The 16,527-nt window shown below is 42.8% G+C and overlaps 1 protein-coding gene across 9 annotated transcripts in view; it reads left to right on the top strand.

The window, feature by feature from the left end:
* Window positions 1-16,527, top strand: part of evi5b (ecotropic viral integration site 5b) — a 159,771-nt gene that overhangs the window by 32,875 nt on the left and 110,369 nt on the right. For 7 of the 9 annotated variants that reach the window (XM_078408229.1, XM_078408226.1, XM_078408225.1 and 4 more), the window contains one exon: window positions 11,167-11,356. In XM_078408229.1, coding sequence (XP_078264355.1) covers window positions 11,167-11,356 — 190 coding nt within the window. Of the gene's footprint in view, window positions 1-104; window positions 193-7,727; window positions 7,852-11,166; window positions 11,357-16,527 lie in introns of those variants that run through there. The other 2 variants (XM_078408227.1, XM_078408228.1) reach the window with 2 other exon arrangements.

Here is a 16,527-nt window from a genome sequence, read left to right as displayed (position 1 = left end):
GAAGGTCTGTATGTTATTGCAACATTATCAGGGCATGCTCAGCACCTGAAAATGAGGTTTTGTTGGTGGGAGGAGACTCAGTTGTTCAAAGTCCAGATGGCAGGCCACGATTTATTTGTTCAGGCTAACAGCACAATGTGGAAGTTGTTTTTTAGTTTTTTAATAGCATTGGAGAATTATGAGCCTCACAAGGTAGGGAGTATTTCCATTGACAAGAGTCTTCTTTAGTGCGTAAGCTGCCTATTATTCACAACTGGCCAAGATATGTTGGCAACAGAAAGAAAAGTTCAGTGAAGTTGACCATGTGGATTAAAGCGCATTTAGTGTTCTAATTAATTATTTGCAACTGATTTAATGCATTTATTTTAATTATTAATATTACTTTATTTTGCTTACCATTGTTTAAGTGTGTGTATCTTTCTTCGATTCTGTTGTTTTAAAATGTAATTAGTTTTATCAAAAGGCTGACTGCCAGGAGTCAGAGTGTAGCCTCACTTGGAGCTGTCTGTCCGTGGGCGTGGGGAAGAGAGTGGAAGTTTTGTTGCCTCCATCACAGTGAGGGGGTGTTTGGAGTCACTGTGATGGACGTTATGTGTTGGGGTCATGTGTCTTGTGTTCTTTTTTGTGTGTGACTGCTATGTAGTTTCGTTCGGTACCTTGGTACCGAATGACAAATAAAGCTCTGTTGAACTGTTGTTGAGAACAAGCGGTGGCAACTGAAGATGGGTTCTCAAGGAGGTCGAAAAGGGGGTTGGATTTAAGGTGTTGAGACTCGAGAGATGCAGTTTGGGGGGGAGGAAAGGTGAAACTAGGGAGGGACATGTTGCGTGAGTTGTGTGGGATGAGATTTGCTGAGGTAAAAGGTGTGATCAAGATTGTGTGTATGTCCATTCACGTTCGTGGTAAATTAGTCTGTGAGCTAGGAGAGTGTGTGTGTGCTGTAATCTGTGCAGTAGAGCCCACATCTAATTGTTTTAATCCTTCTTGCCAGTGGACCAAGATCGTGCCCTGTCCATGTGGTCGCTGGGCTACAGCGACCTTCCCTTCTTAAAAAGATTCAAACACAGGCGTAGTCCACTCAGTAACTTCATTACGTGCATTGCCATTGACATTAAGAATCTCAGTATGTCCAGGGCAAAGAAGATCAATTGATTGGCAACTCAACCACCACACTAAGCATTCACTTTATCTATCATGGGAGCATAATGACTCCAGAGTGTATCATCTCCAGATACTCTTAGGAATTCAAAATAGTTTCTTTGTCGCATCCCAATCCAGTGACTTTTTCCAACATGGAGCAAACAAGGGCAGCAGGTGCATGAGTTCAATATTTTTTTCCAAGTCATAAACCATGGAAATATAAAATTTCCTTAGTCCACAGGGTCAGAATCAGGCAAATTTCTAAGTGATAGCACTGTGATTATCTTCACCACATAGACAAGGCGGCCTCTCATCTTCTCAAAGGCATTGGGGTAGGCAATAAATCAAAGCCTTGTTTACATCCCATTAATTAATGAAAAAGGAACACTTTGTACACTACTGGTTGATAAGCAAACATTTTAGAGTTGTTTGAGATCCATGTTTGCATAAAACTGTATGACACGTGGTTCCCTGCTGAGGAGATGTTGTGTAAATAATCTATTTTGATAACAAATAATAGATTAACTAGTTGCTGCTTTTGAAGATTGCTTAAAAGGTCATAGAGACATATAGCACCAAAAAAGGCCTTTTGGCCCAACATGTCCATGCCGACCAAGATGCACCATCTAAGCTAGTCACCGTTGCTCGTATTTGGCCCATATCCCTCTTAATCTTTTCTATCCATGTACCTGTCCAAATGTCTTTTAAATGTTGTTACAGTACCTGTCTCAAATACTTCCTCTGGAAGCTCATTCCACATACACCATGCTCCGTGTGGAAAAAGTCCCCCCTCTGATTCCTATTAAATCTTTCCACTCTCACCTTAAACCCATGACTGCTAATTCTTGATTCTCCTATCCTGTGAAAAAGACTCTATTCACCCTAACTATTCCCTTCATGATTGCCTACAACTCTATAAAAGCACCCTTTGGCCTCCTGCCCTCCATGGAATAAACCCCTAGCCATCCCAACCTCTCCCTGTACCTTTTCCACTTTCGGGGAACGATGTATTTGTGCTACTAGATCCCTCTGCACGACATATTAGCGTTCTTCCCCCTACACCAGTGGCTCTCTGCCTTTTTCATCCATGGTTGAAAATTGATCAAACTTCTGGACCTGCGGCCTATATTTTAAGGATTGATAATTCTGTCAATTTTCAAAATGGTTTACTTTTATTTGCAGCTTATTAATCACAATAGACAATAGGTGCAGGAGTAGGCCATTCAGCCCTTCGAGCCAGCACCGCCATTCAATGCGACCATGGATCACAAAATTAAAACATTAAAAAAACCCTAAATCGTTGTACACAAAATTAAAGCACAAATTTATTTATTTTTAAAAACATTTTGAAGCCCTTACGGCCCACTATCAATCTTTCGCAGCTCAATTTTGGGCTGCTACCACAGGTTAGAAACCAGCACTCTACACTCTCACTCCGAATGAAGGTCTCAACCTGCAATGTCAACTATCCCTTTTCCACCACAGATGCCTCTTGACCCGCTGGATTCTTCCAGTAGTTTACGCTCCAGATTTTAACATCTGTAGTTTTATTATTCTTAAACACTTGGTTGGAAGAGTAGTCTCTCAATTTTTTTCAGGTCCGTAGAAAATTGTGTTGTTGTTGCCAAAGTAACATCCCTTTTTCCCAGCAAGATAAATATTCAGCATATTGGCATGTTTTGTGAAATGCTGAAACCAGCCTTGAATGTTTGGCAATTTCAGTTCGTGTTCTTTCAAGTCTTGCTTTTTCCTAGATCATCATCAAACTTGGTGATCCAGACATTGATTCCAATCTCCTAACCACATATTTGACCCTATTTCTATTCTCTCCTTTACAGCATCTGTTATCCATAATATGTTTTTAGGGGTAACATGAGGGCACTGAATTCTACTTTGTCTGCATTGATTAGGATTGTTGTATTGTCAATGCTACCTGATTTAGTAAATGTCTAATGTCCTCGAAATACCCACCTTTTCCATTTTTACGAATTAGATCAATTTTAGTATTTATCTTTAAAGCTTGCTTGATTTCTTGGAAGAGGTACAGTCCCCAGGACAACTGAGCATATGTTCTGAATCTGCTTTGCTCTCTTAAAATATGCTCAGAACAGTGAACTCTTCCTGAAAAGTTTACAAAAGACAAAAGTGTGGAAGTTTGAAACACATTGAGTTGAAGTTGACATGCTTTTTTTGTTACGGAGGGAAAATTATCCCAGTATCCCAGAATGCGAATCGCGTTTATAGTGAAAATCTGTCAATCAAACACTTGTAAATCGGGGAATTCATATGCTTTACGAATGCAGTGTGTGTGTTCAGATACTTGCCAGTGTTTCCCTGCACTGGCTTTAGTTGATCGTGCATTGATATTTGTGTGCACTGTCACAATGGACAGTGGTTATCAATATCCCTCCTCATGTTGCTTTGTCTTTTGTTTTAATTTTTTAATTGTTCCTCACCATTACTCTCCCGTGCATTATGCAGGTTAAACTGTAATCTACAGCTCATATTTTTGAGTTCATCAGGACTCTGACCCTTGCCCAACTCAAGTGAAGCCCATCCAAATAGCCTAGCTCCCTTTTCCTCCGGTATTAGAGCCAATACCCTTGATGTTTCTTTTTTTTTTCCTAATCAGATGTGCAGCACTTTGGTCAACGTGGGTTGTTTTTAAATGTGCTATACAAATAAAATTGACTTGACTTGACTTGATTAACCCTTATTACTGCCACATAAATCTTTGAATTATGCATTTATTTCTCCGATTCTTCCTTGCTCTCTGCCAATGTGCATGAGATTATGCAGTACAGAAACAAAGGCCTTTTTGGCCCAACTCATCCATGTCAAGTCAAGTCAAGTCAAGTCAAATTTATTTGTCACATACACATACTCGATGTGCAGTGAAATGAAAGTGGCAATGCCTGCGGGTTGTGCACAAAAAGAATTACAGTTACAGCATATAAATAAAGTTAATAAGTTACTATTAGTGTCGACAAAAATTTAGTCTCTGGGGTTATAAAAGTTGACAGTCCTGATGGCCTGTGGGAAGAAGCTCCGTCTCATCCTCTCCATTTTCACAGCGTGACAGCGGAGGCGTTTGCCTGATCGTAGCATCTGGAACAGTCCGTTACTGGGGTGGCAGGGGTCCCTCATGATCTTGCTTGCTCTGGATCTGCACCTCCTGATGTATAGGTCCTGCAGGGGGACGAGTGTAGTTCCCATGGTGCGTTCTGCCGAAGATATGTCGATATGATGATATGTCGATGAAGATATCAGTCTGATGAGTTCCATTTGGCCCAAAACCCTCTGAATCTTTTCTATCCATGTATCTGTCCAAATGTCTTTTACACATTGTAATTGCACCCATCTCTAGCTTCCACTATAACAATGGTATTATTTTTTATACCACACCGTCAATAATCTGTTGCGCCACAAAGCTACCGTCAGCCTACTCATCCAACTGCCAGTCTCTTTTCGCATTGACACAGGCTGCAAATACCTCACACCTATTGGACCAGTGCATGGACTAAACTCCTGCAATCCAATCATCTTGGTCCACAAATCTGCCTCACTCAGATCACTCTTAAATAACAAGCTCTAGAGTGTTTAATAAAAAGGTTGTCACAACCTGCTGGAATAAAATATCGCTGATGCATTTCAGTGCCCAATTTATCAAAGCCAAGCCTAACCTATTTGGGCGGCAAACACTAACCGCAGATTTTGTTAATCCTAATCTGGAATTTCCATAATTTCCTGAATGCTACATCTGCCACACATCAGCTACTCTTCCCACATATTCATCTAATTTTGTCATCATTAGTTTTATTGGCAAAAGTCCATGCTCTGTGGGTGCTGTGCTCAGACCGTGTAATGCTTTTAGCTGGAACCATGGAGTATTTCCTGGGCATCAGCACCTTTGTGACACCTGCTTAATTGGTTTTAGCTGGTTACCCAAGCTCCTAGGAGACTACCTTGTTTACCACCTTGTTTATCACTCTAGATTAAAACTGCAAGGTTAACAGAATTTAATTCTAAAACCAAATTAAACAAGGTTTTAAAATTAAACTAAAATCACCAACTGACCAAGATTTACATTCCAGGGATGCTCTGCGAAAGACATCGCATCCACAGCATTCTGACAGATAATAAAGATTCACAACCCTCTGAGGGAAATTTGTGCTCCCCAGATTGAGACACCTGGGAAAGAGAAATATCCTAGCAACATCTTTCTTGGTGGGTCCCCTTGAAATCTTGTGTTTTAATGATCAATCAAATCTGCCATTTGCCCCTCCAGTAAATACAGGCCTAATCTATTGTGCTCATAACATAGCCCCTTCATCCCAGAGAATCGTGAGGGTTGATGTTTTTAAGGGACATGGACGCACACACACACGCCCTTCTTCAGACTTGAGACTCAACTTCAGACTATTTCAGGATATAAGTGTCTTCCTACAAGTATATAGAACTATGGTTAGACCACATGACATTTTTCATATATATATTTATATATATATGAAAATGTTCATGTGTGGTCTAACCATAGTTCTGTATACTTGTAGGAAGACTTGCTGTTATATTCCGAATAGTCTGAAGTTGAGTCTCAAAGTCTGAAGAAAAGTGCGAGACTGAAAAAGGGCCCTGACCCGAAACGTCACCTACCCATGTTCTCCAGGGATGCTGCCTAACCTGCTGAGTTACTCCAGCACTGCCTTTTTTCTTTGCTGTTACATTATCTCTTGCGATAAAGGGTAGCATTTTATTTGCTGCCATAATTACTCACATGTGGCCCATATACTGGTGCTCGCATCTGTTCTGGTAGGAGTGCATTCACATCTCTCTTAGCCCTAGTTTCACATCATTGACATGTTTTGTTTTTCTTTGGTGGTTGCCACCGTAGCAAAAAAGGCTAGTTCAAACATTTGTCACTCACTGTTTGAATAAAGTTGTTGCTGCTAAATTTCTACGTTTTGGATGATTACATTTTGAGACTCCTTATCATAGTTCTCCTGCTTGCCTGCAGTCCGTCTGTCTTTTGTGTTTTTTGTTGTTTTTGTATGAATTGTAGTTTTAATATGGTGGTGTTTGTATGTTATGTTTGGGGGGGAACGGGAACTGTAAAATTCTCTCTCCCGAACGGAGACGCGACCTTTGTTTCTGTGTCGTGTCTCCGTTCCCGTTGCGGCCTACCACCGGCCATGCACCTGGGACCACCTGGGGCTCTGGTTCGCAGAGCCCGTGGCCCGGACTCACCACCTGCGGCGCTGGCTGCCTGCGGATGCTGCGGGAGCGGCTGCGACTCGTCTCCGGAGGCTCCGGCGGGGGCCGCGTGGACGTCGGAAGCCCGCAGGCCCCTGGATGGGGGCCGACATCGGGAGCTCCGGCAGCGGCAGAGGCAGCGTGTTCGCCCGCCCCGAATCGCGGGGCTTGGGTCGGCCCGCCGCGGACCTTTCACCGTCCGGCGCGGCCTGAAATAGGCCGTTGACCTTTCACCGCCCAGCGGTGGCTTCAATATCGGGAGCCCCGACCGCCCCGACGTGGCAAATCCAACAGCCTGACCGCGGGAGAAGACGGCAGGGAAGAGAAAAAGACATTTTTGGCCTTCCATCACAGTGAGGAGGGACTGGAGGAGACTCACTGTGATGGATGTTTCTTTTTGTTTGGTGTTAGTTGTGATTGTATGTGTTATTGCATTTTTATTGATTATTCTTATTGGTCTTATTGTTTAACTGCGGGTAATGTTTCATTTCACTACACATTTATGTGTATGTGACAAATAAACGACTATTGACTATTGACTATTGACTCAACTCGACAACTAAACTGATCTCTGACCACAGTTATGCGAGTCCAGGTGTTGCCACTGGTTCTGGAACAAGATACATACCATTTAATAAGGATCATTCATGCCATACCAGGCACTCATGTATTTCACTTTATAGCAGATTTGTGTTTTACTAACTTGAATCAGTTGTTGATGATGAGTGGGGGAGGGGAGGGGAAACTCTTCGAAAGTCTACAATTAGTTCCTCTGTCATTAGAGCATTAAGCTCCAGGTTGTTGCGATGGCACCAGGACGCCAGCTGTGTCACTTCCTGTCTGTAGGCACATTCGTCCCCATCCTGGATCAGTCCAATCAGGGTTGTGTCATCCACAAACTTGAGGAGTTTGACAGAGGAATCTGTGGAGGTGTAGTCATTGGTGTAGAGAGAGTAAAGGAGAGGGGAGTGTACGCAGCCTTGTGTTCCTATGCTGAGGGTCTGTGGGTCTGAGATGTGCTTTCTTAGCCTCACATGTAGTAGCTCTGGCACAATGGGAGTGTAGTAGCTCTGGCACAATGGTGTTAAATGCAGAGCTAAAGTCCACAAACAGAATCCTGGCATAGGTCCCCTTGCGGTCTTGGTGCTGGAGGATGAAGTGCGGGCCTAGGTTGACTGTGTCATCCGCCGATCTATTGGCCCTGTATGCAAACTGCAGGGGGTCCAGCAGGGGGTTTATTAATTTTTTTCAGCTGGATTGCATTTTTGCATTTGGCTACTAAAGAGTTTGGAGAGGTGCATTGATATACTGAAATAAATATCTTTATTTCATTCCAGCAAAGCCAAAAATTAAGCCATTCAGACTTTTGATGATGGATTCTTCCCAAATGGAACAGATGTAGGCCTGGTGCAAAACCAGAGTAAAATAAAAACAGGAAGGTTAATATACTCATCCGGTCAGGTACATTTGAAGAGAAAGAATCAATATCTTAGCCTGATGACCTTTCATCAGAACTGGAAAAACTTAATATGTAACCTGTTTTCAGCAAGTACAAAGGCAATAGTAAGGGAGGAAAACAATCTTCTATGCTAGGTAATAGGAGGGAAGGTTAAATATTGCTGCAAGGCAGAGGTGATCTAGACACATGCAAAATTGGCCAAACAGGGAACTACAATCGGGCGAGCCTGTCATCAGCGATGGGTGAATTACTGGAGAGGATTCTGAGGGACAGGAATTATCAGCATGGGATAGGCAAGGACTGATGAGGGATAGTCACTGTGTCTTTGTGGGTGGGAAATCGTGTCTCACAAATTTGATTGGTTTTTTTTTTTAAGAGATCACCAAGAACGTTGACAAAAGCAGGATGTTGAACCTTGTCTCTGGGGACTTCAGTGATACCTTTGACAATATCCTGCATGGTAGGTTAGTCAGGAAAGTTGGATCACAGGAGAACGATGGTGAGCTAGCCAACTGGATTTAAAATTGGTGAGGTGGAAGGAGTCAGTGGGTGCCAGTGGAGGGATGATTTTTCTGATTGGAGGCCTGTGACCAGTAATGTTCTGCAAGACTGTGCTGGGTCCACTGTTCGTCATCTATATTAATGAGTAGGAAGGAACTGCAGATGCTCGTTTATACCAAAGATAGACACAAAATCCTGGAATAACTCAGCGGGTCAGGCAGCATTTCTGGATTAAAGGAATAGGTTACGTTTTGGGTCAGAACCCTTCTTCTGAAGGATTCTGTCCCAAAACATCACCTATTCGTTTACTCCAGAGCTGCTGCCTGAGCTGCTGAGCTACGCCAGCATTTTGTATCTATTATCTATATTAATGATTTGGATAATCTTGTAGTTAAGAGAAAGCACCTGGAAGAACCCCCCATGTGGTCGCATGTAAAATATCCAAACTCCATGGAGATGACACTGAAGGTCAGCATTGAACCCAGTTGCTGGAGTTGTGAGCAAGCAACTCCGGTAGTTGCACCATGCTGCCACCCATGTTGACTAACTTAAAATATACTCAGAAATGTTCTGGGATGACACGACCACGCTGTTGCTAAGATGAATAATGGAAGTAGGAAAGTCTCAACCTCGGCATTTCACCGAGCCTGAACTAGAACTAAAATTTCTGGACATGAAACACTAACTGTTTCTCTTTGTACAGGTACCACCTGACTTGCTAAGTGTTTCCAGCATTTTCTGTTTTTATTTCAATTTTCAGCAGCTGTAGTTTTGTTGATTTTTGTGGTGAGGAATGAGATGCACACTATAAAGGGGCTCTTGGGCTGCTATGGAGGTGAGGTTGGAGAGATGGAGATATCTTTAAGTTAGATATTAATTTAAGTCTTGTTGCCTCACTCCTGTGAGTATAGTGAACTTGCTCAGTGTTATGGAGTCATGCATACAGCGTGGAAACAGGCTATTTAGCCCAACTTGCCTACACCAACCAACGTATCCCATCTATACTAGTCTCACCTGTCTGCATGTGGCCCATATCCCTCTAAACCAATCCTATCTATGTGCTTGTCTAAATGTTTCTTAAATATTGCGATAGTAGCTGGTTCAACTACCTCCTCCGGCTGCTCGTTCCGTATGCCCACAACCCTTTGCGTAAAAAAAAAAGTTACCCCTCGGGTTCCTATTACATCTTATCCCCCACACCGTAGACTTATGTCCTCTGATTTTTTATTCCTGTACTCTGGGCAAGAAATTCTGTACGTTTCCCTGATTTATTCTTCTCATAATTTTGTACACCTCTATAAGATCACCCCCCCCCCCACCCCTGCATCTTTCTGCGATCCGAGGATTAGAGTCCCACCTGTTCAACGTCTCCCTATAATTCAGGCCCCCGAGTCCTATACATCCTCATAAATCTTCTCTGCACCCTTTCCAGCTTGACTAACATCTTTCCTATAACATGGTGACCAAAACTGAACACAATGCTCTAAATGTGGCCTCACCAACATCTTGTATAACTGCAACATGACTTCCCAACTTCTATACTCAATACCCTAACTAATGGAGGCCAATGTGTTAAACTGTTAGGAAGCCAATGTGTTGATGATAATTAATGAGTAAAGTTTGCACCGTGGATGAATTTAGATGACCCTTTTGGTTTTATTCTACCATTAACATTTTGAACTATAATGAAAACTCTCAACACTACACACAAAACAAGCTAACACATGCAGTGGTATTTCTAAATGTATGAAATTGTGCAATGTGTCTGGAATGAGGTAAATCTAAACCTCAATAAAGAAGTTCATGAATTGTTTTATTCTGTAGAAGTTCAAACAGAAAAAGATTGAATATCAATTTATTACCCAAAAGATAAGATTCTTCTATATGGAAAAAACCATTATTTTTATTGCTCTTTGTTACTGGATTTTGTGTGTTAATTCCACTTGACATTTTCATGATATCAGGAAAGTCAACATGGTGTCTGACAGAGTCGGGTATAGATTTAGAAGTCATGCACACTTTGTCTCTTAAGTATTAAAGATTATTAAAACCTTTATTAGCTGTAGCTAATATATAGTTACAGCTAATAAAGGTTTTAATATTTTTTAGTCTTTACTGCTCTCTTAACAATGCAAAGGAGTGCTTAATGTCCTTGCTTGCTCTCTATAACCTGCCTTCCTGCAAGCAAAATGTTCTATAATGAGCCATCATTCTCCAAATGTGCTTATTAGAATCCATGCAAGTGAAATGAGCTTTTACCCTATCCAATTGAGAAATTGTAGATATAGACAAGTACACCAAATTGATCCTACATATCTTGCAAGAAAATCCGGAGGAGTTATTTTCTCATTTGTAAGGACAAGCATAGATGTACATTTATAGCAATTACAATTTTTGACAAAAATGGTACCTATTCCATGAGGTTATTTACTAATAAATAGCTTTATATTTATCAAAGTACCTTTTTTGAATTTCTTATCTCTCATTTATCCTGTCTTCAGCCAAACAGACATACACTATCATTGTCTAAGGAATAACTCTCCTATATCATGATGAAGATCAAATACTTGAGACAGTATGATGTGACTTGTAAATCTATACCCGAGTGCTGTCAGGCATTATGTTGACTTTCCTGATAATCATGAAAATTTGAAGTGGAAATGACATCCAAAATCCAGTAATTTTGGAAAGTAACAAAGAGCCACAAAAATGCAACAATTTTTCCATATTTAAGAATGTAATCTTTTGGATAACATGAAATAATATTCACAGCTTTCACGGCATAACAAGACTACATGTTGCCTTTGTTGATACAGGTTACTGGAAACTGATAGTAAGTCTTTGAAATCTGTAAATGGATCGCGACGCAATAGTGGATCTTCCCTGGTATCCAGTTCTTCTGCCTCGAGTAACCTGAGCCACCTGGAAGAAGATTCCTGGATTCTCTGGGGGAGAATTGTTAATGAGTGGGATGATGTGTGGAAAAAGAAAGAGAAGCAGATGAAGGTAAGGGCCTCCACCAACACATTGCTCTTGTTTAAAATTAAAGGATGGAAAACTGCTGAGAGATTTTTGAAAGGTAACTCGTATCTTTGATTTTCATGTGATTTTCATAGTACATAGAACGGTACAGCACAGGAACAGGCCCTTCAGCCCACAATGTCCATACCAAACACGATGTCAAGTTAAACTAATCTCCTCTGCCTGTACATGATCCCTATCCCTCTTTTCCCTGTATATCCATGTACCCGTCTCTTGAATGGCACTATCATATCTGCCTCCACCACCACCCCTGACAGTGCGTTTCAGGCAACCATCTCTGTTTTTAAAAAAAAAACCTGCTGCACACGTCTCCTTTAAAATTTGTCCCTCTCTCCTTAAGGCTCTGCTTATTTAATTGTTCATTTGTATTGCATATACTTAACAGCATTCACACAAAGTAAAGTTGGAAAAATAAATATTTATCTTTCTCAGCCTAATTTTCAATTCCCTTTAAAATGAATGGAAATTATAAAACTCAGCCAGCACTGGTGGATTCCCCAGAGTGAGGTTGGGGAATCCCAGCATGATTTCTCTGATAGATTTACAGATGGAGCTACAGACACGTTAGCATCTGCAGATAGACACAAAAAGCTGGAGTTACTCAGTGGGTCAGACAGCATCTCTGGAGAACAGGAATAGATGACGTTTTGGGTCAAGACACTTCTTCAGGCTTCTGTTTCTTCTGCATCTTGCAGAACAAGTTCGATATCTATGATGGGGTTTCAAATGTCTGGTACGTGTCACCTGCAAATGGCTGAATATTGGGATTTTCCCCTGGAAACGCAAACCACAGCCAGCTCAATTTTGCTAAAATTGTACAAATCTTGCATTTTTCCCTAATAGTAACTCCATGCAAATTCTGCATAAACTCCCAGACGCAACTGTCTGCATGAGACAGTTCAACTACAAGTCCTGGTTCATAGCAGAACTCAGACAGCTTCGCCAGTCAAGAGATGAGGCCTACTGGAGCGGGGCTACAGACCTGTACAGGCAGGCCAAGTACAAGCTGAGAAGTGGTATCAGACCTGCCAAGGAAAGGTACTCGGAGAAGCTGAGGAGCAAGTCTCAGCTAATGACACTTCTTCAGTTTGGAAGGGCTTGCAAGAAATCACCAGCTACAAGAGGAAAACCCCCCACTCCTTGGACAATCATCAGGTTGGAAATGGACCCCAGGAAAGAGAGTTTGTAGAGTGCCTTCGAGATGGATTCTTAGAACAGCTTGTACTGGAGCCTACCAGGGAGAAGGCAATTCTGGATTTAGTGTTGTGTAATGATCCTGATCTGATAAGGGGACTAGAGGTAAAAGAGCCATTAGGAGGCAGTGATCACAACATGATAAGTTTTACTCTGCAAATGGAAAGGCAGAAGGGAAAATCGGAAGTGTCGGTATTACAGTATAGCAAAGGGGATTACAGAGGCATGAGGCGGGAGCTGGCCAAAATTGATTGGAAGGAGGCCCTAGCAGGGAAGACGGTAGAACAGCAATGGCAGGTATTCCTGGGAATAATGCAGAGGTTGCAGGATCAATTTATTCCAAAGAGGTGGAAAGACTCTAAGGGGAGTAAGAGACACCTGTGGCTGACGAGGGAAGTCAGGGACAGCATAAAAATTAAGGAGAGGAAGTATAACATAGCAAAGAAGAGTGGGAAGACAGAGGATTGGGACTCTTTTAAAGAGCAACAAAAGTTAACTAAAAAGGCAATACGAGGAGAAAAGATGAGGTACGAGGGTAAACTAGCCAATAATATAAAGGAGGATAGCAAAAGTTTTTTTAGGTACGTGAAGAGGAAAAAAATAGTCAAGGCAAATGTGGGTCCCTTGAAGACAGAAGCAGGGGAATTTATTATGGGGAACAAAGAAATGGCAGACGAGTTAAACCGTTACTTTGGATCTGTCTTCACTGAGGAAGATACACACAATCTCCCAAATGTTCTAGGGGCTGGAGAACCTAGGGTGATGGAGGAACTGAAGGAAATCCACATTAGGCAGGAAATGGTTTTGGGTAGACTGATGGGACTGAAGGCTGATAAATCCCCAGGGCCTGATGGTCTGCATCCCAGAGTACTTAAGGAGGTGGCTCTAGAAATAGTGGAAGCATTGGAGATCATTTTTCAATGTTCTATAGATTCAGGATCAGTTCCTGTGGATTGGAGAATAGCAAATGTTATCCCACTTTTTAAGAAAGGAGGGAGAGAGAAAACGGGTAATTATAGACCAGTTAGTCTGACATCAGTGGTGGGGAAAATGCTGGAGTCAATTATAAAAGACGAAATTGCTGAGCATTTGGATAGCAGTAACGGGATCGTTCCGAGTCAGCATGGATTTACGAAGGGGAAATCATGCTTGACAAATCTACTGGAATTTTTTGAGGATGTAACTAGGAAAATTGACAAGGGAGAGTCAGTGGATGTGGTGTACCTCGACTTTCAGAAAGCCTTCGACAAGGTCCCACATAGGAGATTAGTGGGCAAAATTAGGGCACATGGTATTGGGGGTAGGGTACTGACATGGATAGAAAATTGGTTAACAGACAGAAAGCAAAGAGTGGGGATAAATGGGTCCCTTTCGGAATGGCAGGCAGTGACCAGTGGGGTACCGCAAGGTTCGGTGCTGGGACCCCAGCTATTTACGATATACATTAATGACTTAGACGAAGGGATTAAAAGTACCATTAGCAAATTTGCAGATGATACTAAGTTGGGGGGTAGTGTGAATTGTGAGGAAGATGCAATAAGGCTGCAGGGTGACCTGGACAGGTTGTGTGAGTGGGCAGATACATGGCAGATGCAGTTTAATGTAGATAAGTGTGAGGTTATTCACTTTGGAAGTAAGAATAGAAAGGCAGATTATTATCTGAATGGTGTCAAGTTAGGAGGAGGGGGAGTTCAACGAGATCTGGGTGTCCTAGTGCATCAGTCAATGAAAGGAAGCATGCAGGTTCAGCAGGCAGTGAAGAAAGCCAATGGAATGTTGGCCTTCGTAACAAGAGGAGTTGAGTATAGGAGCAAAGAGGTCCTTCTACAGTTGTACCGGGCCCTGGTGAGACCGCACCTGGAGTACTGTGTGCAGTTTTGGTCTCCAAATTTGAGGAAGGATATTCTTGCTATGGAGGGCGTGCAGCGTAGGTTCACTAGATTAATTCCCGGAATGGCGGGACTGTCGTATGTTGAAAGGCTGGAGCGATTGGGCTTGTATACACTGGAATTTAGAAGGATGAGGGGGGATCTTATTGAAACATATAAGATAATTAGGGGATTGGACACATTAGAGGCAGATAACATGTTCCCAATGTTGGGGGAGTCCAGAACAAGGGGCCACAGTTTGAGAATAAGGGGTAGGCCATTTAGAACGGAGATGAGGAAGAACTTTTTCAGTCAGAGGGTGGTGAAGGTGTGGAATTCTCTGCCTCAGAAGGCAGTGGAGGCCAGTTCGTTGGATGCTTTAAAGAGAGAGCTGGATAGAGCTCTTGAGGATAGCGGAGTGAGGGGGTATGGGGAGAAGGCAGGAACGGGGTACTGATTGATAGTGATCAGCCATGATCGCATTGAATGGCGGTGCTGGCTCGAAGGGCTGAATGGCCTACTCCTGCACCTATTGTCTATTGTCTATTGTCTATTGACCAACGACATGAACGAGTTTTACTGCAGGTTCGAGAAACAGAAACATAATCCTGGGATCCCCTCCCCCCCATCATCACTTCACACATACTCACAGACTGACTCCAGTTTGCTCTTCCTCTGTAGTCATAAAGACCTTTGAAAGACGTGCTGGCCCTGCTGAAAAACATCACAAACCCCCTGCTGGACACTCTGCAGTTTGCATACAGGGCCAATAGATCGGTGGACGACGCAGTCAACCTAGGCCCACACTTCATCCTCCAGCACCTAGACCACAAGGGGATCTATGCCAGGATTCTGTTTGTAGACTTTAGCTCTGCATTTAACACCGTTGTGCCAGACCTACTACACTCGACTCTCCCAGTTGACTGTGCCTGAACCCCTCTGTCAGTGGATCATCAACTTCCTGACAGACAGGAAACAGCATGTGAGGCTGGGAAAGCACATCTCGGACCCACAGACCCTCAGCATAGGAGCTCCGCAAGGCTGCGTACTCTCCCCTCTCCTTTACTCTATCTACACCAATGACTGTACCTCCACAGATTCCTCTGTCAAGCTCCTCAAGTTTGCGGATGACACAACCCTGATTGGACTGATTCAAGATGGGGAGGAATCTGCCTACAGACGGGAAGTGACACAGCTGGCGTCCTGGTGCCATCGCAACAACCTGGAGCTCAATTCTCTTAAGACAGTGGAACTAATTGTAGACTTTCGAAGAGCTCCCCCTCCCCTCCCCCCACTCACCATCAACAACACCACAGTCAAATCTGTGGAGTCATTTAAGTTCCTTGGAACCATCATCTCCAGGAACCTTAAATGGGGGGCCACCATCGACTCCACAGTCAAAAAGGCCCAACGGAGGATGTACCTGCGGCAACTGAGGAAACACAATCTGCCACAGGCAATGATGGTCCAATTCTATACTGCTATCATTGAGTCCGTCCTCGCCTTCTCCATCATGGTCTGGTTTGGCTCAGCCACCAAGCACGACATCCGGAGGCTGCAACGGATCGTTCGCACAGCTGAGAAGATTGTTGGCTGCAACCTCCCCCCCCATTGACGAACTGTACACTGCAAGGGTCAGGAAGCGAGCGGGCAAGATCATCTCTGACCCTTCTCACCCTGGCCACAAAATCTTTGGAGCACTTCCCTCTGGAAGGCAACTCCGGACTGTCAAAGCAGCCATAGCCAGACATAAAAACAGCTTTTTTCCACGAGTAGCAGTTCTACTCAATAACCAAAGTCTGTAGTCTCATTTTTGCTCTGGTTTATTTTCACCCACATGTTAAGACCGTAATGTTGTATCCTTATTGTTTTGATGTGTTTATGCTTTATTCTTAATTGTTAACTGTATGTTTGCGTTGTCATTTCTGAGCGGAGCACCAAGGCACATTCCTTGTATGTGCACATACTTGCCTAATAAACTTATTCAATCATTCATTCCTTGCAAATTTTATCTGTGTTCTATTGCATAACTACAGGTTCACATGATAATCTTTCAATGCAACTTTCAAAACT

Source organism: Rhinoraja longicauda, chromosome 11 (assembly GCF_053455715.1).
Source record: "Rhinoraja longicauda isolate Sanriku21f chromosome 11, sRhiLon1.1, whole genome shotgun sequence".
Classification (NCBI taxonomy): Eukaryota; Metazoa; Chordata; class Chondrichthyes; order Rajiformes; family Arhynchobatidae; genus Rhinoraja; species Rhinoraja longicauda.
Note: the sequence above shows the minus strand (reverse complement) of the source record. Positions and strands in the feature narration are given on the sequence as shown.